At 41.8% G+C, this 21,231-nt stretch overlaps 1 protein-coding gene across 2 annotated transcripts in view; it reads left to right on the top strand.

Annotated features, from left to right (window-relative positions):
- SLC7A1 (solute carrier family 7 member 1) overlaps window positions 1–21,231 on the top strand; it is a 509,165-nt gene that overhangs the window by 243,971 nt on the left and 243,963 nt on the right. For both annotated transcript variants that reach the window (XM_085621651.1, XM_085621652.1), the window contains exon 4: window positions 18,783–18,941. In XM_085621651.1, the coding sequence (XP_085477777.1) occupies window positions 18,783–18,941 (159 nt within the window). The remainder of the gene's footprint in view (window positions 1–18,782; window positions 18,942–21,231) is intronic.

Raw genomic sequence — 21,231 nt, 5'->3', positions numbered from 1 at the left:
AGACCAGACAACTGCTCCTCCTTTATCTGCTTGTTTGATTATCACAGTGTTGTCGTTTTTGAGTTCTTGTATTGCTGTCGTCTGAGCCTTAGTGATGTTGCTCTTAAAAAAATTGTTTCTGTTTTTCCAATTGGGTGATGGATGACAACACTGCATGTTAAAAGTTAATGAATTCCTTTGGAATGGAGACTAACATGTCCACTTATCGAATTTCATATGTCACTATATTAATTCACCACTAATCCTTTATGGGTTACGAGTTGCGCGCTACTCACCGAAAAAAGCTCTTCAACACCCCATTAGGGGTAGCATGCACTATATAAATGCAACCCTTTTTCCCTCTTCTATCCCTCCGCTATCCTTCTCAATCCAAATAACTTACGAATATCCACCACTCAAATTACTTTCATATTTCACTATGCTAATTCACCACTAATCCTTATAGGTTCCGGAGTAGCGTGCTACTCACCAAGAAAGTGCTTCAACACCCCAACAGGGGTAACAAGTGCTATATAAATGCAAACCTTTTTCCCTCCTCTATCCCTCCGCTATCCTTCTCAATCTAAATAAGTGATTAATATCCACAACTCCAAATTACTTTCATATTTCACTATACTAATTCTATGTCCGGACCGGAGGCTTCAGATTATGCTTTTATCTCTCTTCGCTTTATTATCACCAAATTCCAAGCAGCCAGAAAGATATTCAAGCCATAAAACATCAACAAAAAACTACAACTCCCTACAACCAGGGAGGAATCCGAGAATATAGTCCTTCAACTGTCTCTATTATCCTCAGTACATAGTCCCATGTTTATCTCTCTCCTCCTACCTCCCTCTTTCTTCGCTGCTTCGCAGCCAGTTGTCGAATATTTTATTTTATTTTTTAATTTTTTTAATTATTTTTTCCTTCTCCCTCTATTTATGTGGTAGTTGGGTTTATTGACGTTCTCTTTGGATTGATGTCGATTTTTGGCATTGTATATGCGCTTTTTCTTTATCGCAGGCATTCTGCTTTCGTTTTCAGATTCCCAAGCCAGCCACGGGAATGTTTTCCGCTCCTGACACGGCCGGCCCCCCCTGCTGGTGCGGTGCTTTCGCGGCCCGCTAGAAGAACTCGCTTGTCTCGTTGCTCTCGCGTCGCGGCTCCTCAGATGAGGAGCCCATGCTGCAAGAGTAAGGAGTGCTTGTACCTTTACCTCGACTGCCTCACCTTGACGCCCGTTTACCGGGTTGTATTTTGCTGCATATTTATTTTATTTATGCCCGGGCGGGGGTTCGTATAGCGGGTTTACCCGCGATGATCGCGTGCAGTGTTTGCACACATTGAAAAGACCCATTTAGCGGTTTTACCGCGTTTAACGCGCGAAAAGCACAGATTATTGGCACGCATTTGATTATTCAGAACGCACTGGGAGGCAGTAGCCCAGTCAGGTTTTTCCTGAAGGCGATAGCGCGTTTGGGTTTGTGCAGCTCTATTGTGACCCTTGGGGCTACCCAAAGCTGCAGTCTCTCAGTCTGCCCCCCACTTGGTTTGTTTATCAAGCTTGCTATTTGCAGTGCTCAGCACGTTTTGTAAATCCGGCATATTCCTTCATTTGTTTCCTTTGCATTGATCCTTATCCTTACCTTGCTTATGGAGGCCCAGACTGAATACTATGAGGAGGATGTCCAGGGTTAGTTACCCTGGGATGATGATTTTTATGAGGCCGTGGATTCCTCCATCTACCGGGTGGTTAATGAGGTGGTCGGCCCTTTGGAGCAAAGTCTCTCCGATAGGATAGTCCAAGAATGCACTAAATTGACAGCGCGCGCAGAGCCACCTGCGCCCCGGTTCGAGCGTGCTGGGGAGGGCCCTCCCCCGTCCAAGAAGCAGTGGCCTGAAGGGGTGGACGTGGATGCCGTTGCGTGTCTTAAGACTGCGTTTCTGGCTAAGGTGTCACCGACCGTTCCTGCTCCCCTTCCAACAGACACCCCTCAGGATATCCCAGACCCATCTTCCCCTGTGACAGACAATGATGACAACCAAGGAAATACGGATGATGAGGCGGGATCATCGCAGCCTTGGCGCCTGGCCTCTACCCCTTTCACTTCCACAGTGCCAGAAGAGGACTCGGACATTTACATCGTTCGACAAGGCAAAGTCCAGTATTAAGAGTCTTTAACCAGCGGGTTTTCTGCGGGGACGGTGGAGGCAGGGGCCGCTCGCCCAGCCACGGTTTCTAGCAAAATCCCTCAAGAGGACAGGGCTCTGGTCGCAGGCAGTATAACTCTACCGCGATCTACACAAACTTCTATCCAACGTGAGGGCAGCACTTCAGAGGCCGCGGAGGTTTCAAGGCCAATGCCAGCAGCAATAATACCAACAGCAAGTGTTTTTCCACCGTCACCAGTTCCATCGGGGTCGACTAGCGGCCTTTCGAGATGCGTGGGGAGGGGGCATCACTTCTGACACTTGGGTCTTTCAGACCGTTTAAGATTTTCATATAGAGTTTTACGAAAACCCCCAGCAGGATGTTCGTCCTCAACCACTGCCATTCGAAGCGCAGTTGATCGATGAGGAGGTCTCCGAGCTGCTCCACAAAGGAGCCATTTGCCGATCAACTCTGCACCCTGACGGTTTTCTCAGCAATATATTTGTAGTGGACAAGACTGACTGGGTTCGCGCCCAGTCATCAACCTCAAGTAGTTCAACGGGTGGTTAGTTTACCGCCATTTCAACATGGAAGAGATCCATCTGCTCTGCGACGTCCTTTTACCCCCCGATTGGATGGTGTGGTTGGACTTAAAAGATGCCTATCTGGTAGTCCCCATTCACCCGCCACATCAGCGATTCATTCAGTTTTGTTGGAGAGATCTGGTGTACGAGTTCACCGCCCTTTCATTCGGTCTTTCCTCCGCCCCTTGGTGTTTCACCAAGGTGCTTAATCCAGCAGTGAAGTTCCTCCGAGCTCAAGGCATTTGCATGGTCGTATATTTGGACGATCATCTTCTAATGGCACAGTGTCCTCAGACGTTATCCAATCTGCTCCAACAGACTGATTCTTTTGCAGAAAATGGGATTCGTGATCAATGAGACCAAGCCTTCCCAAAGTGTGACCTTTCTCGGGTTTGTGGTGGATTCTGTCCACGCGACTTTAAGTCTCCCGTCTCGGAAAATGGCAAAGATTCGTCACGAATTGCGCCAAACGATTTCCAGGCCTTGCACCTCGTTGCTGCATCTGGCCCGGGTGGTGGGTCTTCTGTTATCGTCGATTCAGGCGATCTTTCCGGGACCCCTGCATTATCGGGCTCTCCAACACCTCAAGGCGTATCATCTGAGGTGAGGAAGGTCGTACAACCACTCAGTTCCCCTATCGGCGGAGGCCAAGGAAGAGATTGCATGGTGATTGTCCCATATGGAGGCTTGGAACGGGCAAGCGATTTTCGGTTTGGTTCCAGATCTGATCATAGAAACCGACCCCAGCAGGTCAGTCTGGGGCGCTCAGTGCAGGGAATTTTTTTTCACTGGGGGAGTTTGTCCTTGGATGAGCAGAACCTTCATATCAACTGTCTAGAGCTTCTAGCGGTCTCATTTGCAGTACGATGTTGGGCCAAGGACAGAGTGCCGTCCTGCGTCCTTTTAAAAATGGACAACGTCTCCACGGTTCGGTACGTCAACCGATTGGGAGGTCCCCGATTCTAGGGCGTTAGCGAATTTGGCGAAAGATTTTTGGAGCTTCTGTCTGGACCATCATATTTTTGTCATAGTGGAGTACCTTCCGGGCCAGAGCAATCAGATTGCGGACTGGCATTCGAGAAATCTTTGAGACTCCAGTCTTTGGAAGTTGGAGCCTCAAATATTCCAATGGGTAAATTCTCTATGGGGACCTTTTTTGGTGGACCTCTTTGCTTCTTGCCTGGACAATCAAGTTCCTCGGTTCTTCAGTTGGAGGCCGGACCCGATGGCTCTAGCCATGGACGCCTTTCTTCAGGATTGGAACGCAGAGAGCAGTTATGCATTTCCTCCCTTTTCTATGATAACGAGAGTGGCGGACCATAACCGCCGACAGGCGGCGGAGGTGTCATTGGTAACACCTTGTTGTAGGTCTCAAGTTTGGTTTCCAGTTCTGGAACTTACTTGGGATTTTCCAATCCTACTCCCCCTGTGTCCTCACCTGCTCCTGAATCTGGACGGGATTCCACATCATCTAGTCTCACCAGGGCTGCTCCGTCTCATGGTGTGGCGACTTTCAGGCAGCGGTGGTTGCTGCCGGGCCTTACGAGACCGGCTGAAGTTCTCTTGTCAAAGGCCTGGGCGGATAGCACCACGAAACGTTACCGGTCCGCCTGAAACAGGTGGGTTCGTTGGTGTCTTCGAGGGAATTTGGATCCCGTGGTCGCGGGTTTTGGTCCCATCAATTTTTTAGCAGACTTGGTGTCAGACAGGCTGGCGTATCGTTCAATAAATGCGATCAGATAGTCTATTTCGGCGGGCATGTCCCGATAGATGGAGCCCCTGTTGGGGAGCACCCGTTAATCTGCAAACGTCTACGTGGTATCTGGCTATCTCTTCCTCTGGAGCCTCAATATTCGGTCCTGTGGGACGTCAATCTCGTATTGAATCTCTTCTTGTCTTGGCAGCCGAATAAATATCTTTCGTTGAAGGAGTTATCTTCTAAACTGGCTATGCTTCTATGTTTAATCTCCTGCAGGAGAGTTTCAGATGTCCGAGCGTTGGACATCTCGGCAAGAACCTTTTCCCCTGACGGGGTAGTTTTCACGGTAGGATGCCGTACTAAATCCTATATATCACAAAGTCATTAAAAAAGGGGGTCCTAGGGAAAATATTTAAAGACCAAACAGGATTAAGTTCCCGACCTTCGCCTAAAAAAACACAAGAAAAACTGTTGGTCTAAAAAAAGATGTATGGTATACTCTAACAACAACTGGTCAAACTGAATTAATCAGGGGAATCTTTATCAAGAGGATAGAATGCCATCACCCACCGGAGTGGCATGCTTCAACATTTGGGATTCCACTGGGTTACAAACCCTAGTGTATCTGTACGCTACAACCTTCTCAGCTATCGAAGGGAGCAGGCAGATATTTCAGGGAATTGTATAAGAGGGGAGTTACAATAATCCCTAGATGAGTTGCCTTGGAATTAAGTATGGGTTGAAGGTTGCAGTGCAAGTGACTAAAGTGTATGTGAAAAAAGGTGACATTGTTAAAATTGACTACTGGGATACTAGAAAAATTTTAATAGGTGCTATCCTAGTGTCAAACCTAAAAACAGTGCGTGTACAGTTTTCAACAAATTACTGTAGAGAGGCCAAATGGGATGGCAGGTCTACATGTTTCAGCCTGAGGACGCTATGATCCTGGCTTTCATCAGGACCTTTAGAAAGGAAACGCTATTGCAAATCATGTGCTATATGTGCAAAGCAAATAGGATTACAAACAAAAAAACTGGATGGGTCAATACAACCTGTATTTCTCCTATGCGTATAAAATAGGAATAACTGTCACAGGAGTGTTAGATGCAATCCCGGCTTTATGCGGGTGTGCTCCTCACCTCACCTGGCATCCGTACGGTTTCATATCCTGCTTTTCGGGACACCCCAAAACCTTGTGTGGTAGATTGCCTGAAGGCGTATGAAGACTTGACCCAGGAGATCTGCCCTCCGGGCGAACAACAGCTCTTGATAGCACTCAAGAAACCACACAAAGCTGTTTCATCCCCCACAATAGCTAGATGGGTGCGTTGGGTTATGCGAGAAGCGGGTATTGACACAAAACAATTTGGTGCCCATTCAGCCAGGGGCGCTATGGCCTCTAAGGCGTTTGTGCTGGGGCGCGTCTGGAAGATTTAATGCATGCAGCGGATTGATCTTCGGACTCTACTTTCAAACGGTTTTATTTTAAACCGGTCCTGGATGTGACTCAGGTAGTAGTAAGTAAGCTTTGAACTAGCATAATCTGAAGCCTCCGGTCCTGATATAGAATCGGAATTTGCCAAGCATCGTGAGTGTAAGTTTCAATTCTATTAAAGACACGGAGGTGAGGATTATCCCTCCCAAGGCACAGTGGTGCGTATCCACCCGTACTGTAGTAAGTAATATCTTCATTTTTTCATTGTGATATTGGGAAATGTTCAATATTCTTCTTGAAATAGTTCTTTTAAGAAGTTTTCGCTTTGTAAGTTGCATGTCGCATTGGGGTTCTTTCCGTATCCTTACGTTGTCTTTGTTTTTCCAGGAAACGATGGTTCAAAACGGGACCAGTGAGGATTTGGCGTGACTCGCGCGAAGAAAGAGGAAGGAGAGAGATAAACATGGGACTATGTACTGAGAATAATAGAGACAGTTGAAGGACTATATTCTTAAATTCCTCCCTGGTTGTAGGGAGTTGTAGTTTTTTGTTGATGTTTTATGACTTTTGATAATCTTTCTGGCTGCTTGGAATTTGGTGATAATAAAGCGAAGAGAGCTAAAAGCATAATCCTCGTCTCCGTGTCCTTAATAGAATTGGAACTTACCCTCACGATGCTTGGCAAATTCCAATTCACCACTAATCCTTATGGGTTCCGGAGTAGCATGCTACTTACCAAGAAAGTGCTTCAACATCCCATTAGGGGTAACAAGCGCCATATAAATAAACCTTTTTACCCTCTTCTATCCCTCCACTATCCTTCTCAATCCAAATAACTGACTAATATCCACCACTCAAATTACTTTCATATTTCACTATACTAATTCACCACTAATCCTTTATGGGTTCCGGAGTAGCGTGCTACTCTCCAAAAAAAGCGCTTCAACACCCCATCAGGGGTAACAAGTGCTGTATAAATGCAAGCATTTTCTTTCCCTCCGCTATCCTTCAGAATTCAAATAACTGACTAACCTATCCACCACTCAATTACTTACATATTTCACTATACTAATTCAACACTAATCCTTCTTGGGTTCAGGAGTAGTTTGCTACTCGCTGGAAAAGCGCTTCAGCGCCTCGTCATGGGTAGTAAACACTATATAAATGCAATTACAATACAATATGGTGGAGGACAGAAAGAGGACTTTTTCTTCAAACCGATGGTTCGTCCTATTTGTTGTCGTCTTTATTAAGGAAAAAGGCCTTTAATCTTAAGCTTCAGAAAGATTTCAAGGTCTTCGGTTTTGAGTCTGGCGAAATCTGTAGACTTCTTGGGCACAAAGGACAGACTTAATTAAAGGACTGTTTCTTGTTCTCTGGTTAGGGTTTTTGGTGATAGATTGACAACACTGGAGTTAGTTCGTTTTTTGTAGTATTAGCGCCTTGTGCACATCTCACATGAATGGGTTTTGAAACTGACCCGGTTCTTCTGTTGGCCTTTCTCTAAAAAAGAATTCTGTCTGGCGGAATTAAAAGTGTTGGAACTGCTATTTTGGTCAGAGTCACCTGCTGACTCGGAGGATGATGTGTCAAAAAATGTAAGAAAGCGGCTTCTCGATCTCCCTTGATAGTCGACTAAGGCTCGCCTGGATTCCAATCTTGGTATCTTCCTTCAGGTAGGGATAGACTTGCTCGATGTTACAAGTTTTTAAAAAATATTTTTCAAATTTGTTGATCTTAAAATTGAAATTGTTGTCTCTGAACGTAAAGATTTCTTCTTCCATTTTTTTTCAAGGAGTGCCTTTGCCTCAGCAGCAGTGTGGTTATCCTTAATGGTCTTTTCTAACATGGCGATTTCATCCTGTTGTTTCTTGCAAGTTCTATGTGCATTTTCTGTAGAGTGGACCATGAGGTCTCTACTGCATTTTGTGTAAAGAAGCTGAAGCCTATTTTGTATTCTGGGTCGTCCGTAAACATCACCAGAATATTTTTCACTTGGAGGCCCCACAAAATTGTGCCTGATTTTAAGTGTTCTGAAAGTATACGGCCGTGTAGTTCAGTGCGTAAGTTTCTTTTTAAGTCTTGTCAAGTTTTCAGTTTCATTCTGTTTGTCGTGCTCAATGTAATAGAAGAGAAAATGGAGAGTGCTGAAATTAGGTTTTGAATGTCATCTTCAGAAAAAAACAATGTATCTCTCTCAGACATCTTGTTTTAAGGTCCGGACACAAGGAACAGTTGACCTCCCACAATAGATGTAAATGGTTCTTGTGGGGCCGGTCACTACACTGTGGCTTAGAATCCTCAAGTGTGGTACCCGCTCAAAATTAAGTAAACTAAGGGGGGTTGGGCCCTTGACAAAAACCACATTGAACCTCAGTAAATATGAACATGTGGGTGCTTGATTTTGATCACATTTTTACTTGTGTAAAGATCTTCTTATTCAATAAACATGTCCTCTGGACCTCCATACTGTGTTCCAAGAGCATCTGTTGTTGATGTAACGCTCTGGCTCTCCATTTAAAGGACTGGTTGAACACTAATAACCACATGCTTTAATTTGTCTTTTGTATATATTTCAATTTGTGTTTGTTAATTTTTTGATAGAGCACAATGTCCCTTTAGAATTGGCACATCTCAAAATCAATCGTTGGTATCACTTCCTTCTTTGTAATGAGATTAACGCTTTGAAAAGTGTTAGTCATGTGTTAAAAAGAACCAGGGGTTATGTTTATTGAGTAAGATGATTTTTACGCAACAGTAAAAATGTGTTCAAAATCAAACGGCCACCTAGTGTTGTTACATGTTCATACTTCACAAAAAGAAGCATTTCAACACAAATGCAATTTTTTTTTTTGCTTGTTGAACTCCAGCCAGTTTGACCTGCTAAATGTTAATGAGTGTAGAGTTTATCAAACGCCTTAATTACGTGGTGCGGTAAAGTACGCTCATCTCAAAATTTCAAACCCTGCGTAAATAGTGTTTGCATAGGGGTTGGAAATCTCCGTCCCATCCATAATCATGGCTTAAGTGTAATCATGATCTGATGTGCAATCATAATGAAATAAGGGTTTTATTTGGAACTTTCAATGTAGGTTTTTAGCCACTTTCGTACTTGTGTACATTTTACATAAAAAGTAAAAGATTCTTACTTGGAGGGCTGGCTCAATTAATTTAATAAAGCAGACCAGTATCATGTAAGAGAATGTAGATTTTCCTAGTGTTAATGCAGAAAATCAAGACGCACACGAGTATTATGCTTCTCATAACTTGCTTTTATTTCAAAAGCAGCAGTCAAGAATTACGAGAGAACTATATTCCCATAAGGCTCAGCGCAAGTGAATCGGAGAATAAGAACAGTACAACAAACACTCCATTCAGGATCAAGGAACTGCTATAACGCCTATCTTGACTGCTAGTAGTCTTGTTTTCTTGAGTGAGTAGTTTAAAGTATTGTGGAACAGTGGAATTATTAGAAAAACAATATAAGCAGCCAACACTGAAGTAAGATGTGAGTGAGGAAATTCAGTAAAGATAGTTCTGGATTGAGAAAATACTGTGGATATTGGCACTTTGTGAAGATCCTTTGAACGAATAGCTGAAGAGTTAATCCAAGAGTTGCTGCAGTAGTATGGAAATCTCTTATGTAAAGGTGTTTATATAAATCAATTGCATTGAAAAAAGATGGAGAGAATATGTTATTGCGATTTAAGAGATGGAGATTTTATTAAAGACACAGAGGTGAGTATAATGCGAATTTCCTTCATTAACACTTGAAAAATCTGCATTTTATGTTGGGACGGGAGTCACATACTATGCTTATTTAAAGCATATTTACTACATCAGATGTTGCAGTAGTTAAAGGTTCACAATAGAAGGTACGAAAAACTTTATTGTTTGACCAGTCAGCCAACTTTAGAATGTCCTCTAAGGGTGATCCTAACTAAAATGATTTAGATGCCATGCCCCCCCCCCATCCCCGGAAGAATGGGCTGCAAATATGGAAATATCCATGCCCACCAAGGACATTATCCATGTGGCCAACCTGGCTAGAGTGGGAGGAGAAACTGTTTTGTGGGTTTTGCTGAATGAAATGAGAAGTTTGGTGCCGGAGGACGTTCTTTTGTTCCTAAACTTTTAAACAATTGCTGACTAATAATTTAGGTTGATTTAGAAAATAAGGATAAAATATGGAAATCAAATTGGTCTTTGTATGTCTTCTAAAATTAAAAAATACGCCCCAAAGCATATGATGGCGGTCAGATTATCAATTGCTTTTACATCTGAAAGCCGTTTTATAGGCAATAAACATAACATTGTTAAGATTTCAGAAATCACTTAGCTTACCAATTTAGAAACCTGTTAAGAACTAAATTAGCATCACATAATTGACTGTATTTAGGAAGACAAGAATTACAAAATCTCACTCCCTTTAAAAGTCGACACACGAGGGGATGTTCTCCCACTGGCTTTACATTGTTAGGAGTATATTCGAAGAAATTACATTTAGGTAATAATGACATTCTGCCTTGTAGAGAATCATGTGCCACAGAGGAGTAAAATGTGCAGTTCAGTGTCCGCTTAATAAAGACCATGCTTCTTCATTCAAATTAGACGAGGACCTCGGGGAAACCAATATGTTTGAAATGCTGGGAGGAAAATAGTGCAAGGTATTTTATTTTACATTCGAATCAGAAAGCAGTCCTGCAATCTCCAGAAGTTATTCTAAGTATAGAAAGAGGAAATTAAAGTAAAATGAAATTTCTGAAAGCTGAGCGACTGACATGCAAGTTCCAAGAACCCTCTGTAGCCAGCTCAATATGCTTGCAGCTTAGCAGCTGATATGGTTATCTCTGGTTGTCTGCCTGCTGAGGCTGTGTCCTCTGAATGTGAACTATTGTAAGCTAGAAGAGGACTTTTGAGAACCAGCTACATCAGTAATTGCATTGCTGTCTTGATAGCACATATTGTTAAATCCATACTGGTCTAAAAAGGCAAACTTGCTTCGCTTGAGACATAATTCTTTCAGATTCTTACTTTCTGTACATAACTCTTCAGGTATTCTGTTTGTGCATGCTTCCTGCTTCTGTGAGGACTTTGTGGGTGAATCCATTGGACCCGCTCCAGGGGGCCATGGAATCTGGTTTGTTAGGCCACTTGAGGTCAGGTGAGCATTATTGCACAAAGGAGCGAATTGCAAAGCATGGTTTAAGATTCACAAAATAGAAATGTGATCGCTGTCCTTCAGGTAGTAGTATATTCCTACTTCAAGCTAGCACAAGTCATGAATTTTGCAAGGGTAAGGAACAAATTGTTGATATTTTTCGTTGGATTTTTCCTGAAGAATGAACAGTTCTGCTGTCATAATTTTTTTTTGAACTTGTATTAGTTGATGAAAAAAAAATTAAGTTAATCACTACATGTTTATTTTACTTACACACCAACATAATGTGTGTGAATTGTCACAAAAAGTGAATTACTTGTAGGTAAAAGTGTATTGTACATATAGGGTTTTTAAAAAAAAAATTCACTCTGTTTAAGAATTGATCTGACCATCGCTAGAATTGCTGTAGTCCAGAGGATGAGGAGATAGACTTGTTCTGTCATAGTGAAAATATAGGCTCAGCATACAACATTGTTTTTAGATCTTGCCTTCAAAGATCTTTTAACTGTGTTTGTGACAGCCATCTTGTGGACTAATGTTCCCTCTAATATTTTTTGTCTGTGTGCGGAAAGGGAAGAACCTTTGAATGTAAGCTTGTAAATGAATACATTTCATTCTACGAAAAGAAAGCTAGAAAACTGTTGTTCAACAAGTTGAACACACGAGACCATGATTTGCTCCCACTCATCCATTGCTTCCGCATCCAACTTTTTTCTTTTTTCTTTTTTCTCTTACTCCCTCTCCCCACGCCTCGGGATCCTCTGTGGCTTCCTGTGCTGCCTTCTCCCCTACTAACCGCTAACTCCTTCAATACCAAGCACTCTTGTATGTTATTTTTGGAGGACTGGGCAGCTGCCATTTCCTGCAGGACCTCTCAATTTCATGAAAGTGCTTTCATACCCCATTTAAATTAGTTTTTTTTACCACTCAATCAAACGGTAAATGAAACCGAAAGCAAAATGGCAGCTGCGTGATAAGTGTACACGTCATTGCGATTTTTTTTTTTTTCTGTTTCTTCACAGCATTGTCAAAAATCATTTCTTCTTGCCTGTGCTCTGCAGCATTGCAATATAAGCATTGCCATTACCATTAGGGTCGAAAGGCAAGACCTATTTGTTTTGCAGATGCTGGTTTCCTATTCCTTTTACATTATATTTCAGTTGTATTGTGTCCAGTTTCCTTACTTTCAAGTAGGTTTGCCATTAAATTTGCCATTGTACATAAAGTGACATTTCTCAATTCAGTCATGTTGTATTTAAACTATATTAACACCTGTCCTCTTCATTATTCACATGTTGGGCATTTGAAAGAAAAACTAAGGCTTTTGTTAATTTTGAAATATAGCGCAGTATTCTTGCTCTGGTTCATTGACTAGAACCATGTTTTTACTGGGACTGGTCACATCTTGGTTTGAGTTGGACTGAAGTTGAAAAGTATGAGAACAGGAATGGTCTAGGCTGATTCTATCTTCACTAAAAGTAATTCTCAAAACAAACCACAATATTGTCAGTTTGATAAATGTGTTTTCATGGCAGTTTAGATTGAGCCAAACCACATTTAAATGCGGAAGGTAAGTTTTCAAACAAGTGTGAATTCAAAAACATTACATTTCAGTGTATCTCACGTCCCTAGTATGGCTAGGGATCAAAATATATGGGCATGACCAAAGATTTGCCAAAGTTGCATGCACGTCTCTGTTTTATAATTACTGGGGAGGAATGTGGGTTAAAAATGTAAAACCAAATCTTTTTAGTGGAACATCGTATAGTGTTATCTTAGCCACTCTGAGCCATATTTGTTTATTTTTTTACACGTAGGATTGGAGTTGCGTTCCAGTGAGGAGTATATGAACAGAACCATTTTCTTCTTGACTGCTAGGATTTATATCAAATAATGCATTTGCATCTTGTTTATTTCTCTTCGAATCTTTTTTTTCCCCCTCAAACTTTTCTTTTTAGGCCTCCTTTTTCTCTATCAAATCTGTTGTTTATAAACAAAATGTGACGCCCAAAGTGTAGGTCAAAACTAATGAATGGGAATAAACACAAATTGTATTACAAGCACACCAAAGAGGGAAAGGAATTCTAATGTTCAGAGATCCGTGTGGTGTGGGTTTCCTTTGGCAAACTGTGTAGGAAGGAGTCCAGTCATTTGCATTTCCAGTTTGTCTCTGTGGCAGCTCTACATCGAATGAAGCATGCAGTTGAATCATTATTTGCAGTAGCAATGAGGTGGCCACTGAAAACGCAGAATCCCATGTTAAGTTAATAGTGAAATCGCCAGCGCGATTAGCTGGATTTTTCTAAATATTCCACTGTTGGTCGCCTGCCCTGTTCAAGTCAGTGAAGCAGGGAGGTTTCGAGTTGTGACCTTTTGGTTGGAGGTTGGTTAAAACCTGAGGAGCAGCCTCTACTCTGGTATGCTTGAGCAATGATTCACGACTGCGCTACACTTCTGGAAAGTACAACGCGAGACTCTACTTCCTGTGAAAATACATGAGCCTACAATGGATCCAACTCTGTGCAGAGGAACAACCTTTGTGAGCTCCGCTTAGTGGCATTGATTTTCAAACATACTATACATTAATATAGCTCTAGTGTTTCACTTCTCAGCGTGGTCAGAGTCACTGTGGTCAGAGTCACTGTTCATGGTGGGTATCTCCTTCAATCTGATTTACTCCCGTCAACAATACTTCTATCTTTGGGAAGTTCTAAAGAGGGTTACCCTGGACTGGATTTAAAAGCATAGGGCAAAATAAATATTAAAGATTGATGGAGAATAAATATAAATAGAAAAGGAGAGCTTGTATTTGTGTGCAATAGATTTGATATCGACCAGATGTGCCGGTGAAGTCGGCGTGTTTTTTTCTTTTTTTTTAAACATAGGAGTCCATTCTTCCTTAGGAAATTGGATCGTCATGGAACTTGAGATCATGTGAAAGTTTATATTCCTGCTCAGCATGAAGAATGTTTGTTAATTTTTAGCAGACAATGCCTAGATAGTCCTGAGAATCCGAGACATTCATTGTTGCACATAAGAGAATCCATTGGACGTGACCGGTCCGTGTGTGGTCTGTAGCTTCTTCTAGTATTGAGATCCAAATAATGATACCATTTTTCCTTGAAGGGCATCGGTTTGTCAAAGCAATGTCTCCATTAACGTTCTCGGCTGTTATTTTTTGATAAAATGTGTAAACACAGATCCAATCCTCCAGACTTTTTTTTTTTTTACCGTTACTCATTTCTGGGGAATTTGTTTATTGGTCCTTACAAAAACATTGACTGTACAGTAATTGAGCTTTCCTGCTGTATATCTGTGATAATGAGAAGACCTGTTATTCTTTACAGTAAGATTACTGTGATGTCTGTGTTAGGCTGACTCGAGCCACCAGCAGACAGATTTCTTTAGGTGTTCCAGACCTTCAGGAGCTCTCTGCAATCCTTGATTGGGATGTACAGCAAGAGAAGGAAGGTAGTACATGTGTGATATATGGCAGGTCACCAACATAGGGCCATTTGTCTGGTGGGTGACCCAGGACGTAGTTGGGATCCGACTCCTTGTGGTGACTGCACAGACCTTCCAAACTTGAACACCAGGCATACAGCCAGCTCTCACTTCCTTACTCCCTCTCCCCTAATAGAGATATTAGGCTTTCTTGATTCATGCTATGATCTCAGCAGGGACTCAAAATGGTTTAGTCTTCGTACACTGGAAAGACTGGTCATTTTTGACCTGTTTATACCCTTGCATCCTAGAAAAGGTAAGAGCTTTGAATTACAAGTGACAGGGCAGTTGTGTCCTAGAAGCTGAATGTAGTGAGACTGTCATTAGGAGTCTGTGTGTGCGTGTATAAGAGAGCCAGTGTTTACATTTTACCTGCAGTTTGCGGGGCAACCTGATTTCAAACGCCATTCTAAAAGGAATTTAGGTCAATATAATGACCAGAGTACAGCATAAAGCCAACAGGTGGAGACTCTATTATTTACTTTGTATAGTTTCTAGATTTCAAGAGCCTGGTGCAGGCACATATAAATAATTTTTGATGTTTTGAGGCAGAGTCTTAATTCATAAACTCCTTCTCCAACCCAGGTTCCTAGATATAAGCCCACTCCTGTTAGAGGCATGCTTGCATTAAAACATTTATACATGAAATCAGGAGATGTGCTTCACACACACAGGGCTAAATAGGAGAACAAAGGGCTGTACAAATGATGCACCCATTCTTATGGGTGAGGTTTTTTCAAAAGTTTTGATTGGTCTTTAGTGTCAAGTTCTGAGTTGACAGTGAGTGCTTGAACGATAATATAGTCACCCCGGAAAGCAAGGCCAGCCATAGATAACAGCCTTTCTAATTTGCATTTGATTGTAATAAGACATTCCACCAGTTGTAATCTATGTCCTAATGATGTTGTACTGTCAGGAAAGATAAGGTAATGTTATTTAGCACAAGGGTTGTCCTTTGTGTATAAACTTCTCTGGCAACTTTTAAATATGCCATGACAATGGGCTGACTAGTGCTTTTTTTCCAGAACTTATGCCCAGGTGTCAATTTATCAACCTTCAGATTCCCTCCGCAGGCTGTCTCGTATTGGTTTCCATCTTTCCTCTAAAGTCAATACTCTACTCTTTCAGATGAGCACACCTTTGTCTAAAGCTTGCTGTGACACTTTAAAGGGCAACGACTGTCTGATTTCGAATCCCATGTTTGAGTGACCATATATTTGTGCTCCTCATTTTCTTTCTATTTGAAGCACGTACTACTCCCCCCCCCCCCTTCAGTTGTCTTCACTCTTGCATCAGAAGAAAAGGCTATAGGTTACAGTTTACTAAGTACATCGAGATTTCGGGTGATATCTCAAGTAGGTTGACAGTAGATGATAATCCACATTTGTAAAGCGCGAACAATCACCTGTAAGGGTCTCTAGGCGCTGGAGGCCATCGGGAAGATTAAGAAAGCTATTGCCCAGAGTCACATGGTGCTGGGCTAATCTGCCGCCGGTGCCGGGGATCGAACTTTGATCCCCAGATTCCGGAGTCAGTCGCCCTGGCGCCACACCTCTTCCATAGATGGGGCTGGTGAGATATAGAATCCTAGTCAATGTCGTTTATTCCTCCTGCTCTAGTCATAATCAAAACGGAAACTAATAATCCTATCCAGAGCAGTGGTGTTGAAACGTTTACTTGCTGGCTTCCCTAGTACTGAGTTTTGGAGAGTTATGCAAAACTACCTAGTCCCTGGCATAACTTGCATCTTCTGGTGTCATGCCATATATAGCGTAATATAGTAAGATTCTTATTACATCCAGGCCCTTATAATAGAGGCTGCTATGCCAGAGTTTGAATTGTAGTAAGAGTCTACCTATGTCATTGGCCTTATTATTCCAGATTCTAAATATGAGAGTGTTGTCTTTGTCAGATCCATGCATGGTTTTGGGTTTAGCCTGCGCCGTAGCTGCACCATCATTGTTGTTATGGTAGGCCTCTGCATATGCTAGATTACGGAGTCTGTTAATAATTTAAGATGCTTTTCATAACTTACTTTTTAAAGAAAGTATTTTGTTAAGTTCTCTGGCGGAGTGACTCTACACACATTCAGTTGATTATACAAAAATATTTCTGTAAATAAACCAGAGTATACTTGAGATCAGAGACTCGTCACTGTATTGCCCTTTGCATGGGACCACTTTTTAAACTCTTGGGCAGAAGCCTTAATCTCATTGTGCCTCAACTCTTTTGTCAAAATTGAGAGCATTTCCTAATCCGTGTAAGTAAATGAACCCCGCAGAGTCTTGTCAGAATCAGAATAACATTATGACATGTTGCCAGGTTCTTTTTTCTGAATCGCCAGTATTGAATCTTAAAATATTTTGCCACACATCAAACCTGTGTCATAGACTGAAGCCTTAAACAAGCTGGGTTTAATACTGTTTTACTTATTGCACGATGGGCTAGCCAAGGTGTCTGCTGTCTTTCTTTTTAGATGTGGCACTATATTGTGATAAATGTTATTTTGAAGGCCAACAGGTCACTAGGTGTGCTGTACAAACTGATGTTTGAGGTTTCCAGGTAAATGTTGTGGGTTCTAGGGACTACCTCGAGCAGAATAATCACATAATTTAACGGACCATTGTTAGGAGCTTCATTTCATCACCAGTCCTACCATGAACAACTGAGCACTGGAAGCAAGGCTGACTAGGGCCCATAGGACTGAGTGTTCTCTTTATAGTTTTGATTTTGTTGAAGACCACAAAGCATTTTAGCCATGCACACACTTACCATCTCTTCTGAACGCAGTCCTTTATTTCGCAAAGCGCAATACAGATAATTGACAAAATCACTTAATATTAAACAATAGCTGGTTGACATTCAACTTTAAGCTGCTTTATGCACATGCTTTGTTGCGATGTATGTTGGGTGCATGAATATAACAAAAATAGTAACTTTTAATGTAGTGCTTGCTACAGTTGTTTCATACTACTGTCAAACACTTGTTGCTATGACTCAACTCAGTGGTAATCATTTAATCTCTTTTGGCATAAGAAAAGAGCAACTTTGTCCTGACGGTGTTCATACCTGTTTTACAGAAATCAGGGGCAAGCTTTCAAAACCACCCAGCTATGAAAGCCCTAGCCCATGTTTTGTAAATTAATGTGAAACATGGGGTGCCTCTCAATGGCACCATATGTAACCCAAGTAACACCTGGTCCAAAAACAAATAAAATCAGTAGGCAGACATGTTCAACTGGAACTCCCTTTTGACGCAGAGACTGAATCATATCAGAAGGTAGTTTCCAGCATAGTTCATGAAAGAACATTGTGAGTGTCTTTGACCCAGTCCTACTAGCAATCAAAAGAGTGAACTGTTGGGAAATCGGTTGTTTTCTCTGTAGTCCTCCAGCACGTACTTGGCAGTCACTGTCGTATAGTGAGTGAGTGGTTGATATTGGTCTGATCTGGGTGGTACTCTTTGTGTCCTTACTTCACCATATGTGTGATCCTGTGCAAATTAGTGACCTCCCTGCAGCCTTCAGTTATCCATTGACATTTGAAAGGCTCACAAATAAGCCAAATGCCAAAGGATTCTGTGCATATATTCCCCTGTTGTGAAAACCTAATTGGCTGTGGGGAAAAAGAGCATCATATTGTTGCCTGCACTTGAAGACATTGAAATTTGGCCCCAGCAATGATGGGTCTCTTACCGCTTTAGCATGTGTTTATTGGTTTGCAGTTAGTAATTGGCTTGCTCTATCAACTAAATGAAGTGGCTAAAATGTCAGAAAGATGACGGGGTGGAGGGACTGAACTCTAGTGACATAAACCAGTAGAAAGGATGTCATACGTAAGGGGTCTTTGTAGCATTGATGTGGCAATGTTACAGTGCAAGGATAAAGATTGCGGAATATCTTTTTTGGGGGACAATGTGACTATCGGTGGGTGTTAGGCTTACTTGTTCTGTTCGCAAGTGTGTTTGTACATATTAAATTCAAGTTGGTATCTACTTATTTCAATTACACGCCTGAACAATTTTTTGAGACCCTTTGAATCTAAAAATATCCGTTATCTTGTAGTTAAAGCGTTAGCACTACACACATTTTGTATTGCCTAGTTAAAAGATTTACTGAGCACATTATTTTTGTATGCGTCTTTAACCTATTCCTTTTTAACGTAACCTCTTGTATGTTATTCAAAAGTATAGCATTATTTGTAAACTTTTGAGCATATGTCGGTGCCTGACCATTTTTAAACCGTTTCTTCGTGATTGCTTTCAGGAACATCAAGCGTCGCAAGAGCTTGGAGTGCAACCTTTGACGAGCTGATCGGCAGGCGCATTGAGACATTTTGTGAACAGTACATGTCCATGAATGCCCCGGGAGTATTAGCCAAATATCCAGACATTTTCTCCGTTCTCATAATACTGATTTTAACAGGTAATATTTTGCTCGATGCGTAATTGTCTGCTTCTTACAAATTGTTGAAGTTCATGGTACTTTTGCTTTTGGATATATAAATGTAGTGCTGCATTAAGTATGGATTTTGTGTATCCTTGCCATGTTGTTTGCACTCGCCGTAAGCTACCTTTGAGTGAACATTTGTTTGATGTTTTCCCAAAGCACACTTGACAAGAACCCACAACGATTTGCTTACCGGTTGTCTCCATTGTAGATATTCCCAATTTACTGTTAGCCTCTGAATATTTCACATCGTTTTTGTCAAAACTGGCTCCAAACTTGACCGGTATGACTCATCCCTGTAAGACTCTGAAGCCTACAATGCGCCCGAACACAGACTTCATCTTCAATATTTTTATTTGATATTCTGCTTGGTGCCGAAGCACTACATGGGATTTTCCATTGACAGAAGGGTGACAAAATATCTGCATTGCACATAACCAGCAGAGACTGAGAGGAAGCATTGTCGACTGTGAGGATTATCAGGGCCTTTCTCAAGGTCCCAGTTAAAATGATAATGGCCCCTACTAACTTAAAACTGTAAGTCCTGCGACCTTTGGTGATTTGTGCGCTATATAAAAATCTTTGACATTGACATTGACATAAGTTGGGAAAGTACTCTATTCAGATGATGATCCTTGCTTGAGTACCCGGAGAGGATGAAAATTTGGTTTGCAATCTGTTTGCTCAGGGATCACAACAAAGCGGAGTGTCCAGTGTTGGATATTTTGCTGCTAAAAGATGATTGTGTTCTGAAGGCGTGCTGGATAACTCGGTTTTGTGAGAAGGAGAGACAGATGCCCCTACAGAAACACCCTGAGGATAAGGAATAAATCCCAAGACTCTCCACTGTTTCAGGTGTGGAGAAAGAAGACCAGCATCATTTCCAGCTTTTGACATTGCTCAAGCGATGGCACAGATGAGATGCACAATGAGAATCCCAAGACCTGCTTTACAAATGTGCTTCAGCTTCAATGAAGATGCAACTGAAACCAGTCTTCAAAGATACAGTTGTGATTCCACAGGCCGCTCTACCTCGAAACATATGTTTTGTGCATGGGTGGACCACAGTTCTTAATCTCCACAAATACCTTTTCTCACTTCCATGCTTTGTTGCGGGTCTCTAGGTTCAAACTAGAGGTACAGATCGGCTTGCTGAACCTGCCCCGGACAAGAGTTGTTTGGCCCCAAGGCCTCCAAGTCCTTGAAGATCAAGAAAAACTCAGCAGATGACATTTGGGCTGACGGGTTACACAACAGGAAAGACCATTTTGTGTAGGCCCTAAAGTAGATCTTAACCATACGAAGTGATTTCAGAGACTTCAAAAGATTATTCAGTGAGTAGTGATGGCCACATGAGGCAGGATACAAGAGACCGTACTTTTGTGGTATATCACTTGTGCACCAGCTGCACTCTGAGCAGAATGAAACTACTATGGCAGGCAGTGAAGTCTCACATTCCACCGCCACATTACAACAGTTGAAGAAAGACTGAGTATTCCTTAATTTCAGGTGGCAAATACAAAGAGTGATGCAATAATCTACAGATACCCCATTTATTTAAACAGTAATCCAAGTTCCACCCCAACACAGAAATATACCACAAGGATAAAAGACTTTCCATTACTCTTAGAAGAAGTTACACCCCCTGAGTTTTCCTTAGCCGGAAGAAGCCAAGGGTGTACTTTGTTTACTTCCTTATCTTAATGAAGGGTGGTACATGAAGACCTATCCTAGATCACAGGAATATGACTTAGAAAGTTACACTTCAAGACTTCAACTTTGCACGGTCATACCTTTGCTGTAGGACAGAGTCTGCATGACAATATTGGGCTGTAAGCATTCACTGGCCATTTTGATAAGGTCTCTGCTGAAGGTCTTCAGAAAACCTCTGTCAATGTCCGCAGTTAATTTGCACTGCCAGTCAATTATGTCTATCCGTACTTCGATGCTTGCAGTAAAGTGCGATTGGCAGCACAAGTCCCACAAACCATTCCGATACTTCATCCGTTTGGATCCATTGCATCTCAAACCATACCCTTTTGTTGTGGGCTTTTCTTAATTATGTGTTTTTCTGAACTTTATTTTCCTTGACCAGAGATTACAATCTCTGGAAACTGAGTCTTTTGTTGCAGATGATTTTATTGTTGCGTTCGTCTCAATGCCCAATTGCAGATCAAACAAATTCAGGAATGGGCAGCCTTTCAGTGGTCACAGGCAAGCATTCCAAGGATTTCTCATAGGTGGTGTCAAGCTAAAACAAAAAAGC

Source organism: Triturus cristatus, chromosome 8 (assembly GCF_964204655.1).
Source record: "Triturus cristatus chromosome 8, aTriCri1.1, whole genome shotgun sequence".
NCBI lineage: Eukaryota > Metazoa > Chordata > Amphibia > Caudata > Salamandridae > Triturus > Triturus cristatus.
The sequence above is the reverse complement of the archived record's forward strand: the minus strand, read 5'-3'. Positions and strand labels throughout refer to the sequence as shown.